Below are 22715 nucleotides of genomic sequence, written 5' to 3' on the forward strand. Positions count from 1 at the left end.
AGTACAGCAGCAAGATATCAAGTGTGTCCTCAAAACAAGAGAAGATAATAAGAAGTTTACTAAAGATGTAGTGAAGTGTGTAATTTCATTGATAGGTGATGCAGAAGTTTCTGCAAAGAACTGTGCGCATGTTATACAAGTTGTATGCAAACATCTTTTTGACATCCAGGTGACAGACATTGAATTGCCTTCAGAGCGATCATCGCTGAGATTTGCAGACCAAGGCCACATCTTGGCAAAACATCAGGTGGCAGAATCCCTTCTGAAATCAACCAATGCTGATCTGCATAGTGATGGGACCACAAAAGACCATCAAAAATATGTTGGCCATCAGTTGACAACAGACAGTGGACAATCTCTCTCTTGTGGTTTTGTCCCAGTATGCCATGAAGATACATCTACTTTAGTAGATATTGCATTTGGACTGTTGCAGGAATTAGCTGATATTTACGATACAAAAGAGGCAGACCAAATATTTAAGACCATGCTGAAGAATCTCTCGGGTTTGATGAGTGATCGAGCCAGTGTCATGAAATCGTTCGACAAGTCATTCAACGAGAAAAGGAAAACCATCATTGGCACGGAAGAAGAAATGGAATTCTTGCACTGTAATGCCCATTTCCTTTTGGGATTAAGCAGTGCCAGTGACAAGGTCCTAAAAGAATGGGAAGATGGAAAAGAGAAAAAAATCGGGAGAAATGCTTCAACAAAATTTTTAACGTGGGCCTCAACAGGTGAAAATTCAGCTGGGAGATATATTCGCACTGCTTGCGATATTTTGGGTCCAAGAGGAGATGAAAAAAATGGCTGTAGGGATTCGTGGGATGCTTTCTGTCATCTAGAAGAAATCACTTCTACGATAACAAGCTTCAGAGGAAACCGGTTCAACAATTACTTCCAGTCAGCAGCATCACTGCATTTCCATCGGACAGATATTATTAATTTCCTTGAGAACTTTTCATCATCTCTAAATCGAAAACAAGACAGTGTCCTTCTCGATGCTAAATGTGAGAGTTTAGATTGTGCCATCATAGCTCTTGGACTGGTGTATGAAAAGATAACTGGTCCCTACTGGATTTTAATGGGCAAACAGGTGAAGTATCTGGACTTCTTCAGTCATGTTTGTGAACTTCATGCAGCACTAAGTCAGTGGTCAGAGGATCCAACACCGTTAACAGACCAGGAAATACCACCACTCTTTGGACTTAATGTTAACACTAACATATTTCCCTCACTGTGTAAACTTTCAGATGAGAAGAAGATAGAAGTCAATTCCATCCTTCAAAATCTGTGTACCAAATTCAAGGCTGTAACTGAACGACAGCTATCAGATTTTCTTCCAGGTGGTCGTTACCATGATGTTAAGTGTGAGAAAATGCGACAGAAAATGCAACACAGCCAAATCACAAATTTGCTTGGTGAAGCTTGTTTTGGTGACCTCGACTTCAGTATCTTTAAAAGAAGAAATTCATCACTGCATCATCACTCTACAATCAATATGTTGAAGCGGAACAACACATCAGCATGGTTTTCAGCAAAGTCAGACCTTGATCAAGAGCTTCTTCTTTCGACAGCAGCAAAAAAGTCAGAAGGAATGAGAGACAAACACAGGGAAATGCAGAAGCAGGTGGTTGAAAGAAGAAAGGCAATACTTTGCGAAAATAAGCGAGTTAGAGAGGCAAAAGCAGAACAACAACTTCAAAAAAGAAAAGCCATAATGTCAGCTGTTAAACAGAATGGAGGACCATGCCTACACGCAAAAGAATTGAAAAACATTCTGGCAGCAATTCCAACTCAAAAGCTCAAGACTGAGGCATTGAAGAATGAAATTCGGTACCAGAAGGTGGTTCTTGGGGTTAAACATTCTTCACTCAAACTGACAGGTAATTTTGAAGCATTGCTCAACAACTTGAACCAGTTTCTTGAAACAAACACCACAGAAGTGACCTCCTATGAAGACTGCGATGACGAGTGTGCTGATGCTGAATGTCAACAGGTTGAGGAAGTTCAAGATGCCATCGGATCTACAGACACTGCAGCGTTCGGCAGTTACCAATTCACAAAACAAGGCCAAAATGTAGCAGTGTATTTTGACAATGATTTCTATGTTGGACAAGTTGTCAACTTGAGAAACCTGGATGAAGGCGAAATAAAATTCATGGACAAATGTGGTGTAAAAAAGAATGTTTTTAAATGGCCTAGACTGGATTCCATAGAATGAATTAGTTCAGTGTATGTTTTTGATTGGGACTTTAACTTGCAAACTTCAAATGGGAGAATGTGGAATTTAAGTTCAGAAATCTATGCCATGTTGGAAAGGAAGTATAAATGCTACAAAGAAATTTACTGTTAAAGAGATTTTTTTGTAGAACCCCCCCAACTCCCCAAAACACACTAATTGTTTGAAAATATTGCAAAATACACTGCCTACTGTATAAGTTACTAATACATGACACTTGTAAATAACTGCAAACAATGTATGTATGTCTGTGATTCACTTAGTTTTTGGAGGAATGGATTATTTGGTCGTAACGCTAAAGAAAATCTGTTCATAAAGGTACAATCTGAGGGTAAGTTATTATAATAAATAATATACCTACAGCATTGATACTAATTAGACATGTGTTAGTTTTGTATGTGTTGCACCAGCATGCAAAGATTCATGGAAATATCTTTAATAGATTTCAAAATACAGTCTGCTGAAAATACCTGAATAATGGTTAGTTTTTGTCACTTTTTCCGCACCTTAAATTCAACATTTGAGCATTTTGCTTAATCAATAGCATCAAAATTAACATTCTCAGATGCCTAAAAAAAAATAGGCTGTAAGTATACAAACTTCTCTGTATATAAAATGTGAAAATTCAACATTTTGGTGTTATAATTTATATTTATGTCATTCCGAAAATGGCTTTGGGACACATTTTGACACTTATTTGCGCTATAATTATAAGTTTCAAGAACAGACCAGATATACAAAAAATTACCATAGCAGACTAATTTGCAGTATATTGGCACAAATACATGTGTACATGTTAAAAATGCTAGTAAAATAAGTACAGTATTTTTGTAACTTCAAATTTTTACATGTTTATGAGCGTATTTATACCGTCAAATGGTTTTTCGACATTGCAAGAAAAATTATGGTACTCAAAATATATCATATCTTGAAAACTAATAAAGATATCTTCAAAATTCTTTTTTTGCTGTGCTTCTATTTGCTAGCAGATTGCAAAAAGTAAGTTTATACTATGGAAAGGTGATTTCTAAATTTTGGTTGCTGGTACCTAGTAACAGGTGTTGGATTCCTTGTGGTTAGTCAACTCCAATTTACTGTGTTTGTAAGCTATATGTTGTAAATAACACAATGTGGTAAATGATGCTATAGTATTGTGACACGACGGTACAATTTGTACTATGTTGAACTGAGATTGTAGTTTTAAAACTGGAACTTGAATACATGTGTGTATTTATATGTTTCATTACTAAATGATATAATATGATGATGTGAGGTGAGATTGTGTTTATAAAAACTGCAGGACTGGATATTAAATGGAGACTCATTGACAATTTTGCATCAGGAGTAAAGTAAAGTTTGTTTTGTTTAACAACACCACTAGAGCATTTTTCATGGTCCCTTTTTAAATATCTGTTCAGAAGAGAACCTTTGTAAACTGGATACCTCTTAAAACTGGATTTTTTACTTGGTCCCGAGCATGTTCGGTTTAGAGGAGTTTTGTATGTTCTTAGAGAGGAAACCCGCTATATTTTTCTAATAGTAGCTAGGGATCTTTTATATGCACCATCCCACAGGCAGGATAGCACATACCACAGCCTTTAATATACCAGTCGTGGTGCATTGGCTGGAATGAGAAATCGTCCAATGGGCCGACAGGGATAGATTCCACACTGACTGCGCATCATGCGAGCACATTACCACTGGGCTACATCCGGCATGTATAAATCTCAACTGAAGATTCACAATAGCCCAATTGGCCCACCAACGGGGATCGATCCCAAACTGACCGTGCATCAAGCGAGCACTTTACCACTGGGTTATGTCCAGGCCCTCTTTTTGCATCATAAAAACATGTCACAGCATCAGAGACGGCCCAGAACACACTACTGTCTGATACTGTTAATTGTTATATGTTCTGACTTTTAGACGGGCAAACAAAGTCCATAATTTGATAGTACGTTATGTACATGTATGTGTTTAAAACAACAACAACCCAACCCAGCAAATAGTCACCAATCAGATTGCTTTACACCAAATCAATTCCTGTCACTGATGTTAAAAATGGACGGGACGTAGCCCAGTGGTAAAGAGCCCGCTCGATGCGCGGTCGGTCTGGGATCGATCCCTGTCGGTGGGCCCATTGGGCTATGACCGGCCTTGGTGGCATAGTGGTTAGGCCATCGGTTTACAGGCTGGTAGGTACTGGGTTCGGATCCCAGTCGAGGCATGGGATTTTTAATTCAGATACAGACTCCAAACCCTGAGTGAGTGCTCCGCAAGGCTCAATGGGTAGGTGTATCCCACTTGCACCGACCAGTGATCCATAACTGGTGCAACAAAGGCCATGGTTTGTGCTATCCTGCCTGTGGGAAGCGCAAATAAAAGATCCCTTGCTGCTAATCGGAAAGAGTAGCCCATGTAGTGGCGACAGCGGGTTTCCTCTCAAAATCTGTGTGGTCCTTAACCATATGTCCGACGCCATATAATCGTAAATAAAATGTGTTGAGTGCGTCAAATAAAACATTTCTTTCCATTGGGCTATTTCTCGTTCCAGCCAGTGCACCATGACTGGTATAGCAAAGGCCAGGTATGTACTACCCTGTCTGTGGGATGGTGCATATAAAAGATCCCTTGCTGCTAATCGGAAAGAGTAGGCCATAAAGTGGCGACAGCGGGTTTCCTCTCTCAATATCTGTGTGGTCCTTAACCATATGTCTGACGCCATATAACTGTAAATATGTGTTGAGTGTGTCGTTAAATAAAACATTTCTTTCTTTGATGTTAAAAATGGGGAGCAGGACAAATCCTAATGGTAAAGCGCTCACTTGATGCATTGTCAGTTTGGGATCGATCCCCATCTGTGGATCCATTGGCCTATTTCTTATTCCAGCCAGTGCACCATGAATGGTATGTTAAATGCTGTGGTATGTGCTATTCTGTTTGTGGGATGGTGCATTTAAAAGATCCCTTGCTACTAATGGAAAAATGTAGCGGGTTTCCTCTGATGACTACAAGTGAGAAATTACCAAATGTTTGACATCCAATAGCTGATGATTAATAAATAAATGTGCTCTAGTGGTATCGTTAAACAAAACAAACTATGATCTGAAAATTGTGTATTAAAACTGATCTACATGTAAATAATTTATTTCCCTACTCATGCAGTACACGTATTAAGTGTAGTACCTTATATTTTGTTTGTACTTGCAAAAATATACTCTTTAAAAAAATCCAGATACTGACTCCAAACCCTGAGTGAGTGCTCCGCAAGGCTCAGTGGGTAGGTGTAAACCACTTGCACCGACCAGTGTTCCATAACTGGTTCAACAAAGGCCATGGTTTGTGCTATCCTGCCTGTGAGAAGCGTAAATAAAAGATCCCTAGCTGTGGTATATCTTATCCTGTCTGTGGTATGGTGCATATAAAAGATCCCTTGCCGCTAATCGAAAATAGTTCATGAAGTGGCGACTGCGGGTTTCCTCTATCAATATCTGTGTGGTCCTTAACCATATGTCTGACGCCATATAACCTTAAATAAAATGTGTAGAGTGCGTCGTTAAATAAAACATTCCTTTCTTTCTTTTTCTTTTTTTAAAAAAAGTAGGGGAACTCTAAAAAGAATTACAGTTGTAAAGTATATTAGCTGTGGGGAATGGTTATATGATAATAGTGAATTAATTACAGTAGGTTTTATGACCACCAAAGGTCTTGAAGGACGATTGGTGTCAGAAGTGAAATTTGAAAGTTGACGTTTTTTTTTTTATCAGTAAATCGCAAATTGAAACAATAAAAATGACTAAAAACAAAACAATAACAAGTGTATGATCAACAGGGTGAAAATGATTGACAGAAATAATGTTCCATAGTGATTAATCGACCTTCCTGGAAATTGTCAAAATTGAGAATGACACCCCCCCCCCCCCCCATGTACATGTATGGGGAACTGCATGACGCACATGTAAACTATGGAATGTGTTTCAGTGTGTTGATAAACAGACCTGAACGTTCTTTACTAGGATGTCTGTGGTCAAAATGTATGTTCGGTCTTAATAGTTGATATTAACATTAATATTTCAGGTTCCCCTACTTTTTTGAAGAGTGTATTATGGTGTCATATAGCTTTTAGAAGATTTAACAAATGTGTTTATTAGCAACTCACAATTAAAAAAGGCAGGATTTAGCTCAGTCAGTTAAGTTCTCGTTTGACGTGCTTGCGTCGCAGGATTGAACCACCTCTATGGATCCATTCAACGTATTGGTTTTTTCCTTGTTCAAACCAGTGCACCACAACTGGTCAAAGGCCATGGTATGTGCTTTCCAGTCTGTGGGAAAGTTCACACAAAAGATCCCCTGCAGCATTAATCCACTGGTTTCATATAGTTAACACTAATAACAGGGAACATTTTCAGTATTGCATCGGTCGGTCTGGGATCAATCCCTGTCGGTTCAGTTGATCCATTGGGCTATTTCTCATCCCAGCCAGTGCACCACGACTGGTATATCAGGCCATGGTATGTGCTATCCTGTCTGTGGGATGGTGCATACAAAAATTCCTTTGCTACTAATGGAAAAAATGTAGCTGGTTTCCTCTCTAAGACTATATGTCACAATTACCAAATTATGTTTGACATTCATTGGTCGATGATTAATAAATCAATATGCTCTAGTGGTGTCTTTAAACAAAACAAACTTGGTTTTTTGTTTTACACCTACCCACTGAGTCGTTAAAACTCACTGTGTGTGGGTGGCTTATATTAACCATAACACGACTGAGGCCGGTTGCTAGCTAAATTTCTGACGTTCTGGGTTATCATAACATTTCTGTTTTGGGTCAGTGATTAGAACGCATGTTCAGATATTTGTACTGGAGTGTGCCTGTATTTGCCATGCTTACATATGTACGCACATGTAGGTTCACAAATGTGGACTTTGCTTGATGACTTAGGGTCATCATCATCATCTATATAGGATTTTATTCACCACCCCAGGCCACTATCTGCAAATGGGTAGAGGAAGACCAACCAACTAGAGGCAAAACCTGTACACGTAATTATGGAAGGAGTTAGAAAGACAAGAAAGTGAGATTTACGATTTAATTTTTTTTCTTTTTTTCTGCTTTCAGTGCTTATTTGGTACTTAACTGATGCTTGGTTGATTTTGTTTCGGTTTTAAATTATGGTTTAGTATTGGAAGAATTTTTGCAATGTTGTGAGTTTACAGACATTTCGGGGAACATTTTGTTAAATGTATCGCGTCATGGTTCAATCATAAGTTTTAGAGATAAAAAAAAAAGAAGTTTTGTTTTGTTTATCAACAACCATTTGTAACACCCAATAACTGATGTGTATTTTTGTGCTGGGGTGTCGTTAAACATTCATTCATTCATTCATTCATTCATTGTTTATAAACACCACTAGAGCACATTGATTTATTAATCAATGGCTATTGGGTGTCAAACATTTGGTAATTTTGTCATATAGTCTTAGAGAGGAAACCCGCTACATTTTTCTATGATCAAAGGATCTTTTATATGCACCATCCCACAGACAGGATAACACACACCATAGCCTTTGATATAGCAGTTGTGGTGCACTGGTTGGAACGAGAAATAGCCCAATGGGTTCACCAACGGGGATTGATCCCAGACAAACCGTACATCAAGTGGATGCTTTACTACTGAGCTATGTCCTGCCCCCTTTCAGAGATCATTAGACATTTAAAAAATGTTCCCTGCTCTTACATAAATGCAGAATGAGTTTTTTTGGTGGATGGATTTTTTAGCGTCGCACTCCTCTTTACTCCTTAGGTCAGGTCAGGTCATGTCAGGTCAGGTCAGAGTGTTTAATGTGCACATTCAGAACAAGCTGTCCTGGGCACAAGTGCCGGCATCGGCCGGCTCCTCCATCCAGGACATTTACTCCATGCGAAGTATTTAATTTTATCTCCATTGGAGGTGCGTGTTTATTGTGTGTCTGTAGTCATTGACTGCCACCTGAGATATACCTGTACATTTACCTTTATCTACAGGTATGCAGTAAGATTGTGTGTGTATGCTTGTGTGTGTTTTTGTGTGTTTTTGTGTGTTTGTATATGTGAACACATGTGTGCTTGTTGTTGTATTGTATTTGGATGAATGGATTTCTGGGTAGGTAGATGAATTGATGGGTTGGGTTGGTGATGGTATGTTGGTGGATGGATGGATGAATTAATGGATGCATGGATGGATGAGTCATTGAATGGATAGGTTGGGTTGGGTGGGTGGATTGATGGTTGGGGTTAAATGGATCATGGGTGGATTGATGTGGATGGATGGATAGGTGGGGAGTGTATGGATGGGTGGGTGGGTGGGTGGATCAGTGGGTGGCTAGATAGGTGTGGGATGGATGGGTGAGTTGTTGGATGGATGATTGTTTGGATGGGTGGGTTAATGGATGTATGGTTACGGATGGATGGGTGGGTGGATAGATGGATGGATGGGTGAGTGGATGTATGGTTTAGTGGATGGATGGTTGAATGGGTGGGCAGGTGAGTGGATGGTTGAATGGGTGGGCAAGTGATGTATGAGTGAGTGAATGGATGGATGGATGGATGTAGGGGTAAGTGAGTGAATGGATGGGTGAGTGAGTGAGTGGATGGATGGTTGAATGGGTGGGCGAGTGATGTATGAGTGAGTGAGTGGATGGATGGGTGAGTGATGTATGAGTGAGTGGATGGATGTATGGGTGGATGTAAGGGTATTTTCAATTGACAAGGACTATTGCTAATCAGAATTTTGAAAACAAAATGTTCCCTGGTGTAATGGTTGGTAGGATATATTGATAAATGATGTGGATCTATCAATAGATACCTGTAGAGAATGTAGAGCTATATACGACTATTAGTATTCGAGTCAGCGCTGTATGTACAGGGAACATTTTGTTTCCAGAATTTTGAGTAGCAATATTTGAAAATTGATTGTGATGTGATATTAAATGTACACAGAATGTAAATGTATGTATCTAGCATGTTTTAATGTTTTTATACAAGATATATCTATATACCTGTACCAGTATATTTATTGTTCAGTTAAGGATTGTCTGTTATTTCTTTTACTTTTATCAGGGTAGGAAGAAAAAAATCATCTGCAAACTGTGTGAATCGGTGAAACGTTCTCACGTACGTTTGCAGATTTTAATTTGTTTTTTATATCCAGATGAACATAAAAGGAATAACAGACAATACTTATAATTAAATTTAAATCAAACTTGCTAATAATAACACTAAAAGTTCAAACTTTATTTTGATTTATTTTTGGTCCATAAACAATAAATGAGATAACGTGCCCATATAAAATGACGTCCTCAGATATGACATTCTCTGACGACATAATTTTTTTGTTCATCGAGAATTGAATAAACTCCCGTTGCTACGTCAATCTGGACCAATGGGATGACGTTATATTGTAATGGATGTAGCGGAAATTTAATTATATGATTTTAATTTATGGTGGCTATAATACTTTATTCTATAACTTACCCATGATATCCATGTCATAAACCCATATGATAATTTAGTGTATTGACCCAGTTAATAATGGTATGCAACTTTGCAAGGTCTCTAGGTAATGTGTTGCTGTGGATGGGTCATTTGCTTACAAGCCAACAGCTTGAACAAGACCTTGGTACCTGAGCGTAACATTTTCAAAGATTTATTTAAAATGCGTAACGTCAAACTAGTTTGTGCTAATCGTGATGACGTCATATTACCAGTGGCAGCGACTTTAGTACTGTGATTTACAAAAAAATAAAATAAAATATTATTTTAGAAATGTTATAGGATAAATAGATTTCATTACTCGTGTTTTTTAATATGTAAAATATCAACCTTGTCTAGTTAATCGTTATTTGTTTCAGCAGAGCCACGACAAATACAGATTAACATAGACTTTGTTGATATTTTCCATATTAAAAAAACCTCGTGACGAATCCTCTATTTATTACATTAACAATGATGTGTGTACATGTATATATTAAGACAAATTCACAGTAATTACACATATGATTTGAAATACAGTTATCATGTTACATGGTAGTGGTCCAGTGATTTGAAATACAGTTATCATGTTACATGGTGGTGGTCCAATGATTTGAAATACAGTTATCATGTTACATGGTGGTGGTCCAATGATTTGAAATACAGTTATCATGTTACGTGGTGGTGGTCCAATGATTTGAAATACAGTTATCATGTTACGTGGTGGTGGTCCAATGATTTGAAATACAGTTATCATGTTACGTGGTGGTGGTCCAGTGATTTGAAATACAGTTATCATGTTACATGGTGGTGGTCCAATGATTTGAAATACAGTTATCATGTTACATGGTGGTGGTCCAATGATTTGAAATACAGTTATCATGTTACGTGGTGGTGGTCCAATGATTTGAAATACAGTTATCATGTTACGTGGTGGTGGTCCAATGATTTGAAATACAGTTATCATGTTACGTGGTGGTGGTCCAGTGATTTGAAATACAGTTATCATGTTACGTGGTGGTGGTCCAATGATTTGAAATACAGTTATCATGTTACGTGGTGGTGGTCCAGTGATTTGAAATACAGTTATCATGTTACGTGGTGGTGGTCCAATGATTTGAAATACAGTTATCATGTTACATGGTGGTGGTCCAATGATTTGAAATACAGTTATCATGTTACGTGGTGGTGGTCCAATGATTTGAAATACAGTTATCATGTTACGTGGTGGTGGTCCAGTGATTTGAAATACAGTTATCATGTTACATGGTGGTGGTCCAGTGATTTGAAATACAGTTATCATGTTACATGGTGGTGGTCCAGTGATTTGAAATACAGTTATCATGTTACATGGTGGTGGTCCAGTGATTTGAAATACAGTTATCATGTTACATGGTGGTGGTCCAATGATTTGAAATACAGTTATCATGTTACGTGGTGGTGGTCCAATGATTTGAAATACAGTTATCATGTTACGTGGTGGTGGTCCAATGATTTGAAATACAGTTATCATGTTACGTGGTGGTGGTCCAGTGATTTGAAATACAGTTATCATGTTACGTGGTGGTGGTCCAATGATTTGAAATACAGTTATCATGTTACTGTCGTTAAAAAATCGTTATTTATTTGTTGCTGCATAATACATTAATTATTACTCTCGCGAGTGGTTTTCAGAATGTATGAAACTCATTTACCATTTGTTTTATTACCTCAGCAAGGAGAATAAAACAGGAAGCCCATTAGACAGATACATTTATGTTAGCAGATTGGGTAATGGTCTATATGTGACTCGTATTTCAGTGAATCTCATCATAAATATACTGTTAGAAAGAACGAATGGATCACACTAATACTAACGAAAAAGAAAAAGAAAAAAAAAGGAGTTTTTTTAAATGATACCACTAGAGCACATTGAATTATTCATCATCAGCTATTGGATGTCAAACATTGGGTAATTTTTACATATAGTCTTAGAGAAGAAACCTGCTGCATATTTCCATTAGTAGCAATGGATATTTTATATGCACCACCCCACAGACAGAACAGCACATACCACAGCCTTTGATATACCAGTCATAGTGACTGGCTGGAACGAGAAATTGCTCAATGGGCCCACCGATGGGGATCGATCCCAAACTGACCTCACATCAAGCAAGTGCTTTACCACTGGGCTATTTCTATTTCCGGCCAGTGCACCACTACTGGTATATCAACGGCCATGGTATGTGCTATCCTGTCTGTGGGATGGTGCATATAAAAGATCCCTTGCTACTTTTGGAAAAATGTAGTTTGTTTTCTCTTTAAGACTATATGTCAAAATTACCAGTAGCCAATGATTAATAAAATATTATATCAATGTGCTCTAGTGGTGTTGTTAAACAAAACCATTTTTTAAATCTCATATCTCATCTTTGTACTTTATGCAGGCATCTTCTCTTATTCATTCGGTAAATTAACCATTAGTTTACATGATCAGACAAAAGATGGCTGAAGAAGTAACTTTTTTATTTGACCATTTTTATCATAAATAAACTACACTATCATGTATGCTGTGTTTGTTTCGTGTGTTAAATAAAATTTAACACTACAAATTAACAAAATATCTTTTAAAATGAAGGTTTGAATAACAAAATATTAATTTAAAACTGTGTCTAATGATCTAACAGCACCATCTCACATTAATATGACATCATATATTACCAACAAGGTCATTTTAAATGCAAGTATGTTATATCCCATGTGAGAAAGACATTTCTTACATAGCTTTCTTTCATGGGATAGCTCTGTCCTATATAACCGAGGATGAGAGAAAGACATTTCTTACATAGCTTTCTTTCATGGGATAGCTCTGTCCAGTATACCTGAGGATGAGAGAAAGACATTTCTTACATAGCTTTCTTTCATGGGATAGCTCTGTCCTATATACCCGAGGATCAGAGAAATTAAAATGAGCATCATCTGTCTGGGAATTGGACTGGATGTAGCCCAATGGTATAGTACTCGGTTGATTCACCGGCGGTCTCTGATCAATCCCCGTCAGTAGGACCATTGGGCTTTCCCTCATTCCAGCCAGTGCACCACGACTGGTATATCAAAGGTTGTGGTATGTACTATCCTGTCTGTGGGATGGTGCATATAAAAGATCCCTTGCTACTAATGGAAAAATGTAGCAATGTGCTCTAGTGGTGTCATTAAACAAAACAAACTTGTACATTGTACCTGCATCCTACACTAGGAAACCAAAAATGCTTAAATTTCACAAATTGTAAATGAGTTTCATACATTCTGAACACTGCTTGCGAGAGTAATAATGTATCATGCAGCAACAAAGAGATAATGATTTTTCAATGCCAGTGAAATTTATGTAGCGAACTTAGCAACCACGTATCATTCATTAATTTTAGGAACCGGTGGGAATTTCATCATCAAACATAAGCTTTAGAAATAAGTTTATGATTTATTTAGAGTGTCCAAATTGTTACAGTGTTGTATTTTAAGTTACATGCATGGTATAGCCTCGTGTTTCATGTCACCAAAGTTCAAATCAAATGGTGTCGCGTTGAATTTGATAACTGCATGAGAGCCTGACGTTTTATTGTTTATCCATGTGTGATGTTTGTGTTTGTGTTGTAGGAGAAAGAGAATGACGAGCAGAAAGAGAGATGCCAATGGGGAGAGAGTCGGAAGGACTCCGTCGGCCTGTACATGTTCCTGTAGAAAGGTAGGTTATAGCACTACGTCAGGGCTTCTAGGTTAATAGAATCTATCACCGTTGTGACGTATAGAAAGAAAGAAATGTTTTATTTAACAACGCACTCAACACATTTTATTTATGGTTATATGGCGTCAGACATATGGTTAAGGACCACACAGATTTGGAGAGGAAACCCGCTGTCGCCACTACATGGGCTACTCTTTCCGATTAGCAGCAAGGGATCTTTTATTTGCATTTCCCACAGGCAGGATAACACAAACCATGGCCTTTGTTGAACCAGTTATGGATCACTGGTCGGTGCAAGTGGTTTACACCTACCCATTGAGCCTTGCGGAGCACTCACTCAGGGTTTGGAGTCGGTATCTGGATTACAAATCCTATGCCTCAACTGGGATCCAAACCCAGTACCTACCAGCCTGTAGACCGATGGCCTAACCACTATGCCACCGAGGCCGGTTTGTGAGGTATAGATAAGGCAATTCCAACCCGAGGTACAACATTTTTACCGAGGCCAAGGTTTACCGAGGCTCTTACAAAAACATTTTGTCCCGAGGGTTGGACTTGCCTTATCTATACCTCAAAACGGTGATAGATTATTTTTCTTGCCTATTTAATTACAGTAACAAAACATTAATTTTGTAAGCTACATATGGTTTGTTTATTGTTGAATGATTCGCAAATATTTCACTTACAAACAATGAAACTCATTTAATCATGCGCTGAAAAATATAGAAAAATACCCCCCCCCCCCACCCCAAATTCAAGGGTTTTTAAACTCTATCTCTTTATGTGACATAACCAATTATTAGTGAAATTGTATTTACTTGAGGTAAAGTAGGGCTAGTGAATTTTTAATTGTGGCTAATGCATTTTTTAAATCACGCATCAAGCGAGCGCTTTACCATTGTGCTGTGTCTCGCCCCTAAATAATTCTGATGTCAGGCTGTCAAGAGTTACATGTATTTAACATTCTTGAAAACAATTGTCTCATTTTTTAATTTATAAAGTAGAATGCAGCCAATCATTTCTTTTTTGTTCTCAACAGATGATTTTACTACATGGTATTTATCAAACCAAACAAACAAAAATACAAGCAGAAAATCAAATAATGATAGTCAAAATTAATTACGTTATTATGAGTTGAAATCAAACATTAATGGTCAAATTATGTCATCAGGAGAGGAAAATCAAATGACTAGGGTCAAATTATGTTATTGTGAGAGGAAAATCAAATAACAAGGGTCAAATTACATCATTATGACAGGAAAATCAAATAACAAGGGTCAAATTACATCATTATGACAGGAAAATCAAATAACAAGGGTCAAATTACATCATTATGAGAGGAAAATCAAATAACAAGGGTCAAATTACGTCATTCTGACCGGAAAAAGGGTGTGTGTGACTTACTAGCATTACATCATTTTAGGAGAGGGCGAGTGACGTCAGTATTACAAAACATTAAATTGAGTGTGGAGGGATGAAAAAATGCCGAATTTGCAAAGTATACAAAGCCTAACTGTGGGGTGATGGAGGATACAAGAGTATAGAGTGACAGGTTGTTTTGTTATATGAATAATATTTGTGTCATTACAGTCAAAGTGCATGTTTGTTTTAGACAAACTAAACCTTTTGTTCTGACATCCCATTGAGTGGGGAGACACATGCCATGATAATAGTGTCTCCTGATCAAATTTAAATTCTAAATCTTTTTTCTCGTCTCATTTTACAACTTGGCCAGATGGGATCACATAGAGACTGATATTGTTCTCCAAATAGACTGACTGAAAACTGAGTTTTTAAAAAGGAAAGTAATGTATATTTGGTATTCGCTATATGTATACAGATTTTCTCTCTTGGACTATATGTCAGAATTAGCAACTGTTTGACATCCAACAGCCGATGATTAATAAATCAATGTGCTCTAGTGGTGTCGTTAAACAAAACAAACTTTTAAAACTTTTTTTCAACATACAGAATTACGTGTTTGACTTCAACAACTATGTAAATCAATGTGCTCAAGTGTTTGAAACATTTAAAAGTGGAACACAGATTAATAAGATCAATGTTTGACATCTAGTGGTGTTGTTCAAAGTGGTGTCGTTAAACAAAACAAACTTTAAAAACTTTTTTTCAACATACAGATTTCGTCTCTAAAGCTATGTCAGAATTAACACATTTTTGACATCCAATAGCCGATGATTAATAAATCAATGTACTCTAGTGGTGTGGTTAAACGAAACTAACGTTAACTTTAACTCAGCACAGGGTAATTTTGATACTTGGTCAAGTGAAAGATTAGAAAGTCACTGCTACATAAGCTATTCCATCTGATAAAGTAGCAAGGGATCTTTTACCGACATGACAGTACATACCATGGCCTTTGAAGGACATCATGTACACTACATCCCACTGTCACTCCTTGCTTTTAAAAAAGACTGCTGCTGCTGCTTTAACATGTTCCAACTAATAGATACTTTTGGCTAAATAAAAATTCGATATTAAATATATTTTCTCATTTAGAATATTGGTGTGTGTATGTAATAGGAAAATTCTGATCATCTTAGTGTTTATAATTAGTCCAAACTGGATTTTACCGCCCAATAATTTCATACATACACATAACCAGTGTTTCTGTCGGAAAGAAATTTTTGGGTATGGCACTATGGAATTGAATTGAACCACAGTCAACAGGGGGTATGGGGGACCTCCACCAGAAAGAAAATGGGTTAAGTTTAGGCGTAGGGTTAAGAAAATCATACAATAATGGAAAGAGTAATTAATTTTGTCAAAAGGTTAACGTAAAAAAATAAAATCTGCAAAAACAATTGAGTATGGCGCATACCCTTTTTACCCTCCAGCATAAACCCTGTTAACAGGGGTTGAAATTGGCTAACATTCCTGCTGGATATTCAGTCTGGTAAGATACAAATATTGTCGACCCAAATGAAAACCTGTCGGACAAACCATGACTGACTCGAACTAAGGCCAAATAAAAAAAAGACTTGGTGATCATCCCGCCTGTACCTGAAAAATGCGCCCGCCCCTGAATTTATTTTATTTTTTATTTTGTAAAAACTTAAAAAATGCATCGAGATAGCAGCAATTCAACTTTTATAAGCACCGTAACGGGTTAAACCATCACCAGGTCCATCTGGTGGCCAGTGAAGGAACTACAGCATCCAGGCGCATGCGCTGTTGGCTGCTACTCCCGCAAACAAAATGGTCTCCAGTGTTTTATAAAGTTTTTCACAGAAAAAATTTTAAATAAAAACCTCCCCCCCCCCTACCCTGATTTGTGTGATCAACAACTTTTTTTATTTTATTTGGCCTTATGTGTGAATGTAAATGTATAGTAATTGCAGGTAAAAATATCTTCCAGCCCATGAGTTTGCTGCATTGTAAGATGTTTCCAACTAATAAAATATTTCTACGATTAAAATTACATATTAAATATATTTTCTTGTTTAGAATATCAATGTCTGTATATTCAATGTGTTTCTGGTCATCTTAATATTTGTAAGAAGCCCAAACTGGATTTTGTCTTCAAATAAGTTCGTACGTACGAAAAAAAACATATTTTAGGAAATAAAATGAAATTTAACTATAGTGTTGTCGGAAATAGAATAAAAATGATTTTCGTCAATTATTTCTTACATATTAAACATATGTAAATATTATGTAAATATCTATTTAATTATAGTCTACCTAATTTAGCATTTACTTGTTTGGCCTCTCATTGATGTACAAGGTGGTGTTTACTCTGTTTATTTTATTGGAACAGACTATAACAAAGTTTGGTCAAGATATGTCAATTTCATTGCTGTTACAATATGTGAGGAACACTTTCTGATGATGGTTTACCCATATTCCTCTCCAAAACTAAATATTTGTAGACATTTATAAGTAACTCAAGATTGAGCAAAACTGTTAAGAACCATTTTGAGTTTGTGATCTATTATACCGGTATTAAACCGGTATTAAAGGTGCTATCTCAAAGTTGCATAATGACAGCTATTGCAAATCATGTTTTTATTAAATTGTTCTTTAACATTTACACCTTTAACTATATGCCCAAAAATTATTATAGGAAATGATTTTATCTACTAGTAGAAAATATATTTTTATTTGAGAATCTTTATCACAAACAGATGCTCATATATAACTTCTGATATAGCACTTTTAAGTGATTGTAAGATTGTGTAAATTGACATATTTATATTGAATTTATATTCACTAAATATGCTGGTCAAAATTAATAATTTATGCTGCAATTCAAAATAATCAGTTATCTTGCAGTTTGAAATTAAAAGTTTGTTTAAGGGTAAATGAAACTGACACATAACCATAAAAATGTGTTATAGTCTGTTCCAATAAAGGTCACAAATCTCCTGTTTACTGACATCTTTATTTTAATTTCAAGAGTAAACACCACCTTATACATCAATGAGAGCCCAAACAAGTAAATGCTAAATTAGGTGGAGTATCATTAAATAGGTATTTACAAAATATTTCCTTGTCTGTTTAATATGAAAGAAATAATTAACGAAAATAATTTTTATTCTATTTCCGACACTACTTTAGTACAAATATTACAATGATCAGAAACATGTTTAAAATACAGCCACTAATATTTTATGCAGAAAAATATATTTGATATATAATTACAGTCGTTAAAAAGTCTGTTAGTCGATAACATCTTAAAAACTGCAGCAAACTCAGGAATGTCTCTTTAATTGCAAAACTGACCCTTGGATACATGTGACCGGCCTTGGTGGCGTCATGGCAGGCCATCGGTCTACAGGCTGGTAGGTACTGGGTTCGGATCCCAGTCGAGGCATGGGATTTTTAATCCAGATACCGACTCCAAACCCTGAGTGAATGCTCTGCAAGGCTCAATGGGTAGGTGTAAACCACTTGCACCGACCAGTGATCCATAACTGGTTCAACAAAAGCCATGGTTTGTGCTATCCTGCCTGTGGGAAGCGAAAATAAAAGATCCCTTGCTGCTAATCGGAAAGAGTAGCCCATGTAGTGGCGACAGCAGGTTTCCTCTCAAAATCTGTGTGGTCCTTAACCATATGTCTGACGCCATATATCCGTAAATAAAATGTGTTGAGTGCGTCGTTAAATAAAACATTTCTTTCTTTTTCTTGGATACATGTATGGGCGGGATGTAGCCCAGTGGTAAAACGCTCGCTTGATGCTTGGTCGGTCTGGGATCGATCCCCATCGGTGGGTCCAATGGGGCGGGATTTAGCTCATTTGGTTGAGTGCTTGCTTGCGTCACTGGATCAAACCGCCTAGGTGGATCCATTCAACTCATTGGGGGTTTTCTCGTTCCAACCAGTGCACCACAACTGGTCAAAGGCATGTGCATTCCTGTCTGTGGGAAAGTGCATATAAAAGATCCCTTGCTGCATTAGGAAAAATGTAGCGGGTTTCCTCTGATGACTACGTGTCAGAATTACCAAATGTTTGACATTCAATAGCTGATGATTAATTAATAAATGTGCTCCAGTGGTGTTGTTAAAGAAAACAAACTTTAACTTTGATGTTAAAATTAGGCAAAAATAAACTGATATACATGTAAATAATTTTATGTAATTTAATGTATGGAAAAAAACAGTAGGAAATAAAATAAATTTGAACTGTTTGAAGGCAAATACATGTAGCTAATAATGACAGCATACTAATGAATGTCCCATTAAAAGATAATCAGAGAAAATAATATATGCTGATCTTCAGTGATAGGGTCATCATGAGGTGCTTCAGATTGTGGGCTCACTTGAGTTACCGACACACGAGTCACTGACACGTCCACATGGACAAAGTCTGATCAGGGAGATAACCTACACCTCGTATATCTAGACTACTAGAGGGAACAGTTTGTTTTTAAAAACTTTGATTAGGGACGGTGTCATTCGTTGTGAAGATGAATTTGGCTCCTATACTGTTTATTTAATGTTATAAAATTGCATAGTGAGACACGTTGAACAATACTGAACAAAATGTTCCATGTGGACTTGGTGGGAAGTTTCTCTCCTCCCCCCCCCCCCCCCCCCCCCCCATCCCAACCAGTGCATGTGTGTATAGAGGAGTGGGTAAGACGTAGCCCAGTGATAAAGTGCTCGCTTGATGCGCGGTCGGTTTGGGATCAGTGGGCCTATTGGGCTATTTCTCATTCCAGCCAGTGCACCACGACTGGTATAACAAAGGCTGTGGTATGTGCTATCCTGTCTATAGGATGGTGCATATAAAAGATCCCTTGTTACCAATGGAAAAATGTAGCAAGTTTCCACTCTAAGGCTATATGTATGTCAAAATTACCAAATGTTTGACACCCAGTAGCTGATGATTTAAAAAAAAATCAGTGTGTTCTAGTGGTGTCGTTAAACAAAACAAACTGTTGGTACATGTATGTCTGCAGGGTGTATACCACCAAATTAAATCCCACAGACACCAATAGTAGTATCATACACATGTACATAAACCATGTGACTAAAACAGCTACATGCAACACTTCAGTCAACACCATGTATACACTATCACCCTTCACCCATAATGTAAATGGGGGGAAAACATTGGTGGGGAAATGCATACAAACAATCCCTCCCTGCTATTCTGATGGAGTCAAGAGCAGATTTCTGAAACAAAGGCAGTGGTATTTACTGTCTTGTCTGTGGGATGGTGCATATATAAGATCCCTTGCTGGTAATGACAAAAGACTAGCTCATAGAATGGCAGCAGTGGGTTTCCTCTCATTAATCTGTGTGGTCTTTAACCATATTTGCGACACCATGCATTTATGACCTTGAATTAAAAAAAGAATTGAATCCATATCTTTAAATAAAACGTTATAAAATAGTCAGACCTATTTTTGTTAGCCCAACAGTATTAATCATTAGCAGCAAAGGATCTTATATATGCACATCCCACAGACAGGACAGCACATACCATGGCCTTTGTTATTATTTAACTTGATGGGTGGGATTTAGCTCAGACAGTCTAAACAAAGAAACAAACAAATGTTTTATTTAACGATGCACTCAACACATTTTTATTTTTACGGTTATATGGCGTCAGACATATGGTTAAGGACCACACAGATTTTGAGAGAGGAAACCCGCTGTCGCCACTGCATGGGCTACTCTTTCCGATTAGCAGCAAGGGATCTTTTATTTGCGCTTCCCACAGGCAGGATAGCACAAACCATGGCCTTTGTTGAACCAGTTATGGATCACTGGTTGGTGCAAGTGGTTTACACCTACCCATTGAGCCTTGCGGAGCACTCACTCGGGGTTTGGAGTCGGTATCTGGATTAAAAATCCCATGCCTCGACTGGGATCTGAACCCAGTACCTACCAGCCTGTAGACCGATGGCCTAACCACGACGCCACCGAGGCCGGTCTCAGACAGTCTAGTGCTCAATACTGCTAATAACTTGTCAACTTGAAGTGACTTTCAGCGAAAGAAACATTCATTTCGCCAGCTAGATTATGGCCTGGTAAAACTACATCTTTGTGTTTATGTGTGGTATTTATAGGATAATTAAATGAGCTTCCTTTTCATATCATGTTTATGTCCCGGGTGAAATAATTTTCAGTTGTCATGAGCTTTAGCGAGTGACAATGAAAATTATTTCACGAGGGACATAAACATGATTCAGAGTGGTAGTGAGTTTAATATCCTATTTATTACCCATAATCAATCTTAATTTATATCACTCAGATCGTTTGGTTGGCGTTCCTGTAAGGTTGTATTGCACCAATTGATGATGTTATCGTGTGACATCGAAGTGTTATGTCCCACTTGGCATTCTAGTGGGATGTATCACTTTGATATGTACCAAAATATTTTTTAACCATATGGGTAATAAAGTAGTAAAATGTAATGTTGTTATTATATGATTGTAACTTTGAGAACCATGCTGGCATTACAAAATATTAGTAACCTTGGTGATCCTGACCCAGGGTGAGATGTAGCCCAGTGGTAAAGTGCTCGCTTGATGCACGGTCGGTTTGGGATCAATCCCCATCGGTGGGCCCATTGGGCTATTTCTCACTCCGGAGTGCACCTTGACTGGTATATCAAAGGCTGTGGTATGTGCTATATTGTCTGTGGGATGGTGCATATAAAAGATCCTTTGCTACTAATGGGAAAATGTAGCGGGTTTCCTTTCTAAGACTATTTGTCGAAATTAACAAATGTTTGACATCCAATAGCCGATGATTAATGAATCAATGTGCTCTAGTGGTGTCGTTAAACAAAACAAACCTTTTTTATTTACCCTGACCCAGTGTTGGCGAGGTCAGTGAAGAAGGAAGGAAGGAAATTTTTTATTTAACGACGCACTCAACACATTTTATTTATTGTTATATGGCGTCAGACATATGGTTAAGAACCACACAGATATTGAGAGAGGATACCCGCTATCGCCACATTATGGGCTAGTCTTTTCAATTAGCAGCAAGGGATCTTTTATGTGCACCATCCCACAGACAGGATAGTACATATCACGGCCTTTGTTACACCCGTTGTGGAGCACTGGCTGTAACGAGAAATAGCCCAATGGGTCCACCAATGGGGATCGATCCTGGACTGACCACACATCAAGCAGGCGCTTTACCACTGGGCTGTATGTCCCATCCTAGGTCTTGATGAGAAAGCAGCTGTGATGTCGTTCTCTGTGTTGGTGTTTCAGGTGATAGGACCGGCTCCGTTCCACTATGAAGAAGCTGCGATCGCGGAGCGGGAGAGAATAAACTACGAGGAGAAAGTCTCACTCGAAACAGCCAGGGCTGGACTCGGTAAATGGGTGTACATTGTACAGGGCTCAAACTTAACGAAGGCTCTGGCGGCAATTGCCGTCACAGAGATATAAATTGCTGTATGTCAGGAGCATCACTGACGCTACTTTTGTGCTGCTGGATAAAAACTACTGGCGTTGGTAACGCTCCTCAGTGACAGCAAAATGTATATACCTGCATACATTGTACAGGGCTCGTACTTAATGAAAGCACTTATGACAATTGCTGTCACAGAGATATAAATTGCTGTATATCAGGAGCATCACTGATGGCACTTTTGTGCTGCTGGATAAAAACTACTGGCGTTGGTAACGCTCCTCAGTGACAGCAAAATGTATATACCTGCATACATTGTACAGGGCTTGTACTTAATGAAAGCACTTACGACAATTGCTGTCACAGAGATATAAATTGCCGTATGTCAGGAGCATCACTGATG

General features: G+C 37.8%; 1 protein-coding gene across 2 annotated transcripts in view; it reads left to right on the forward strand.

Annotated features, from left to right (window-relative positions):
• The window catches only part of LOC121375021 (choline-phosphate cytidylyltransferase B-like), a 41045-nt gene that overhangs the window by 6838 nt on the left and 11492 nt on the right, over window positions 1-22715 (forward strand). Inside the window, exons 2-4 of one of the 2 annotated variants that reach the window (XM_041502221.1) lie at window positions 7228-7317; window positions 13385-13472; window positions 22171-22276. In XM_041502221.1, coding sequence (XP_041358155.1) covers window positions 7292-7317; window positions 13385-13472; window positions 22171-22276 — 220 coding nt within the window. In that variant the 5' untranslated portion in view covers window positions 7228-7291. The remainder of the gene's footprint in view (window positions 1-7227; window positions 7318-13384; window positions 13473-22170; window positions 22277-22715) is intronic. The other variant, XM_041502231.1, reaches the window with a different exon arrangement.

This window comes from Gigantopelta aegis, chromosome 1 (assembly GCF_016097555.1).
Source record: "Gigantopelta aegis isolate Gae_Host chromosome 1, Gae_host_genome, whole genome shotgun sequence".
Lineage (NCBI taxonomy): Eukaryota > Metazoa > Mollusca > Gastropoda > Neomphalida > Peltospiridae > Gigantopelta > Gigantopelta aegis.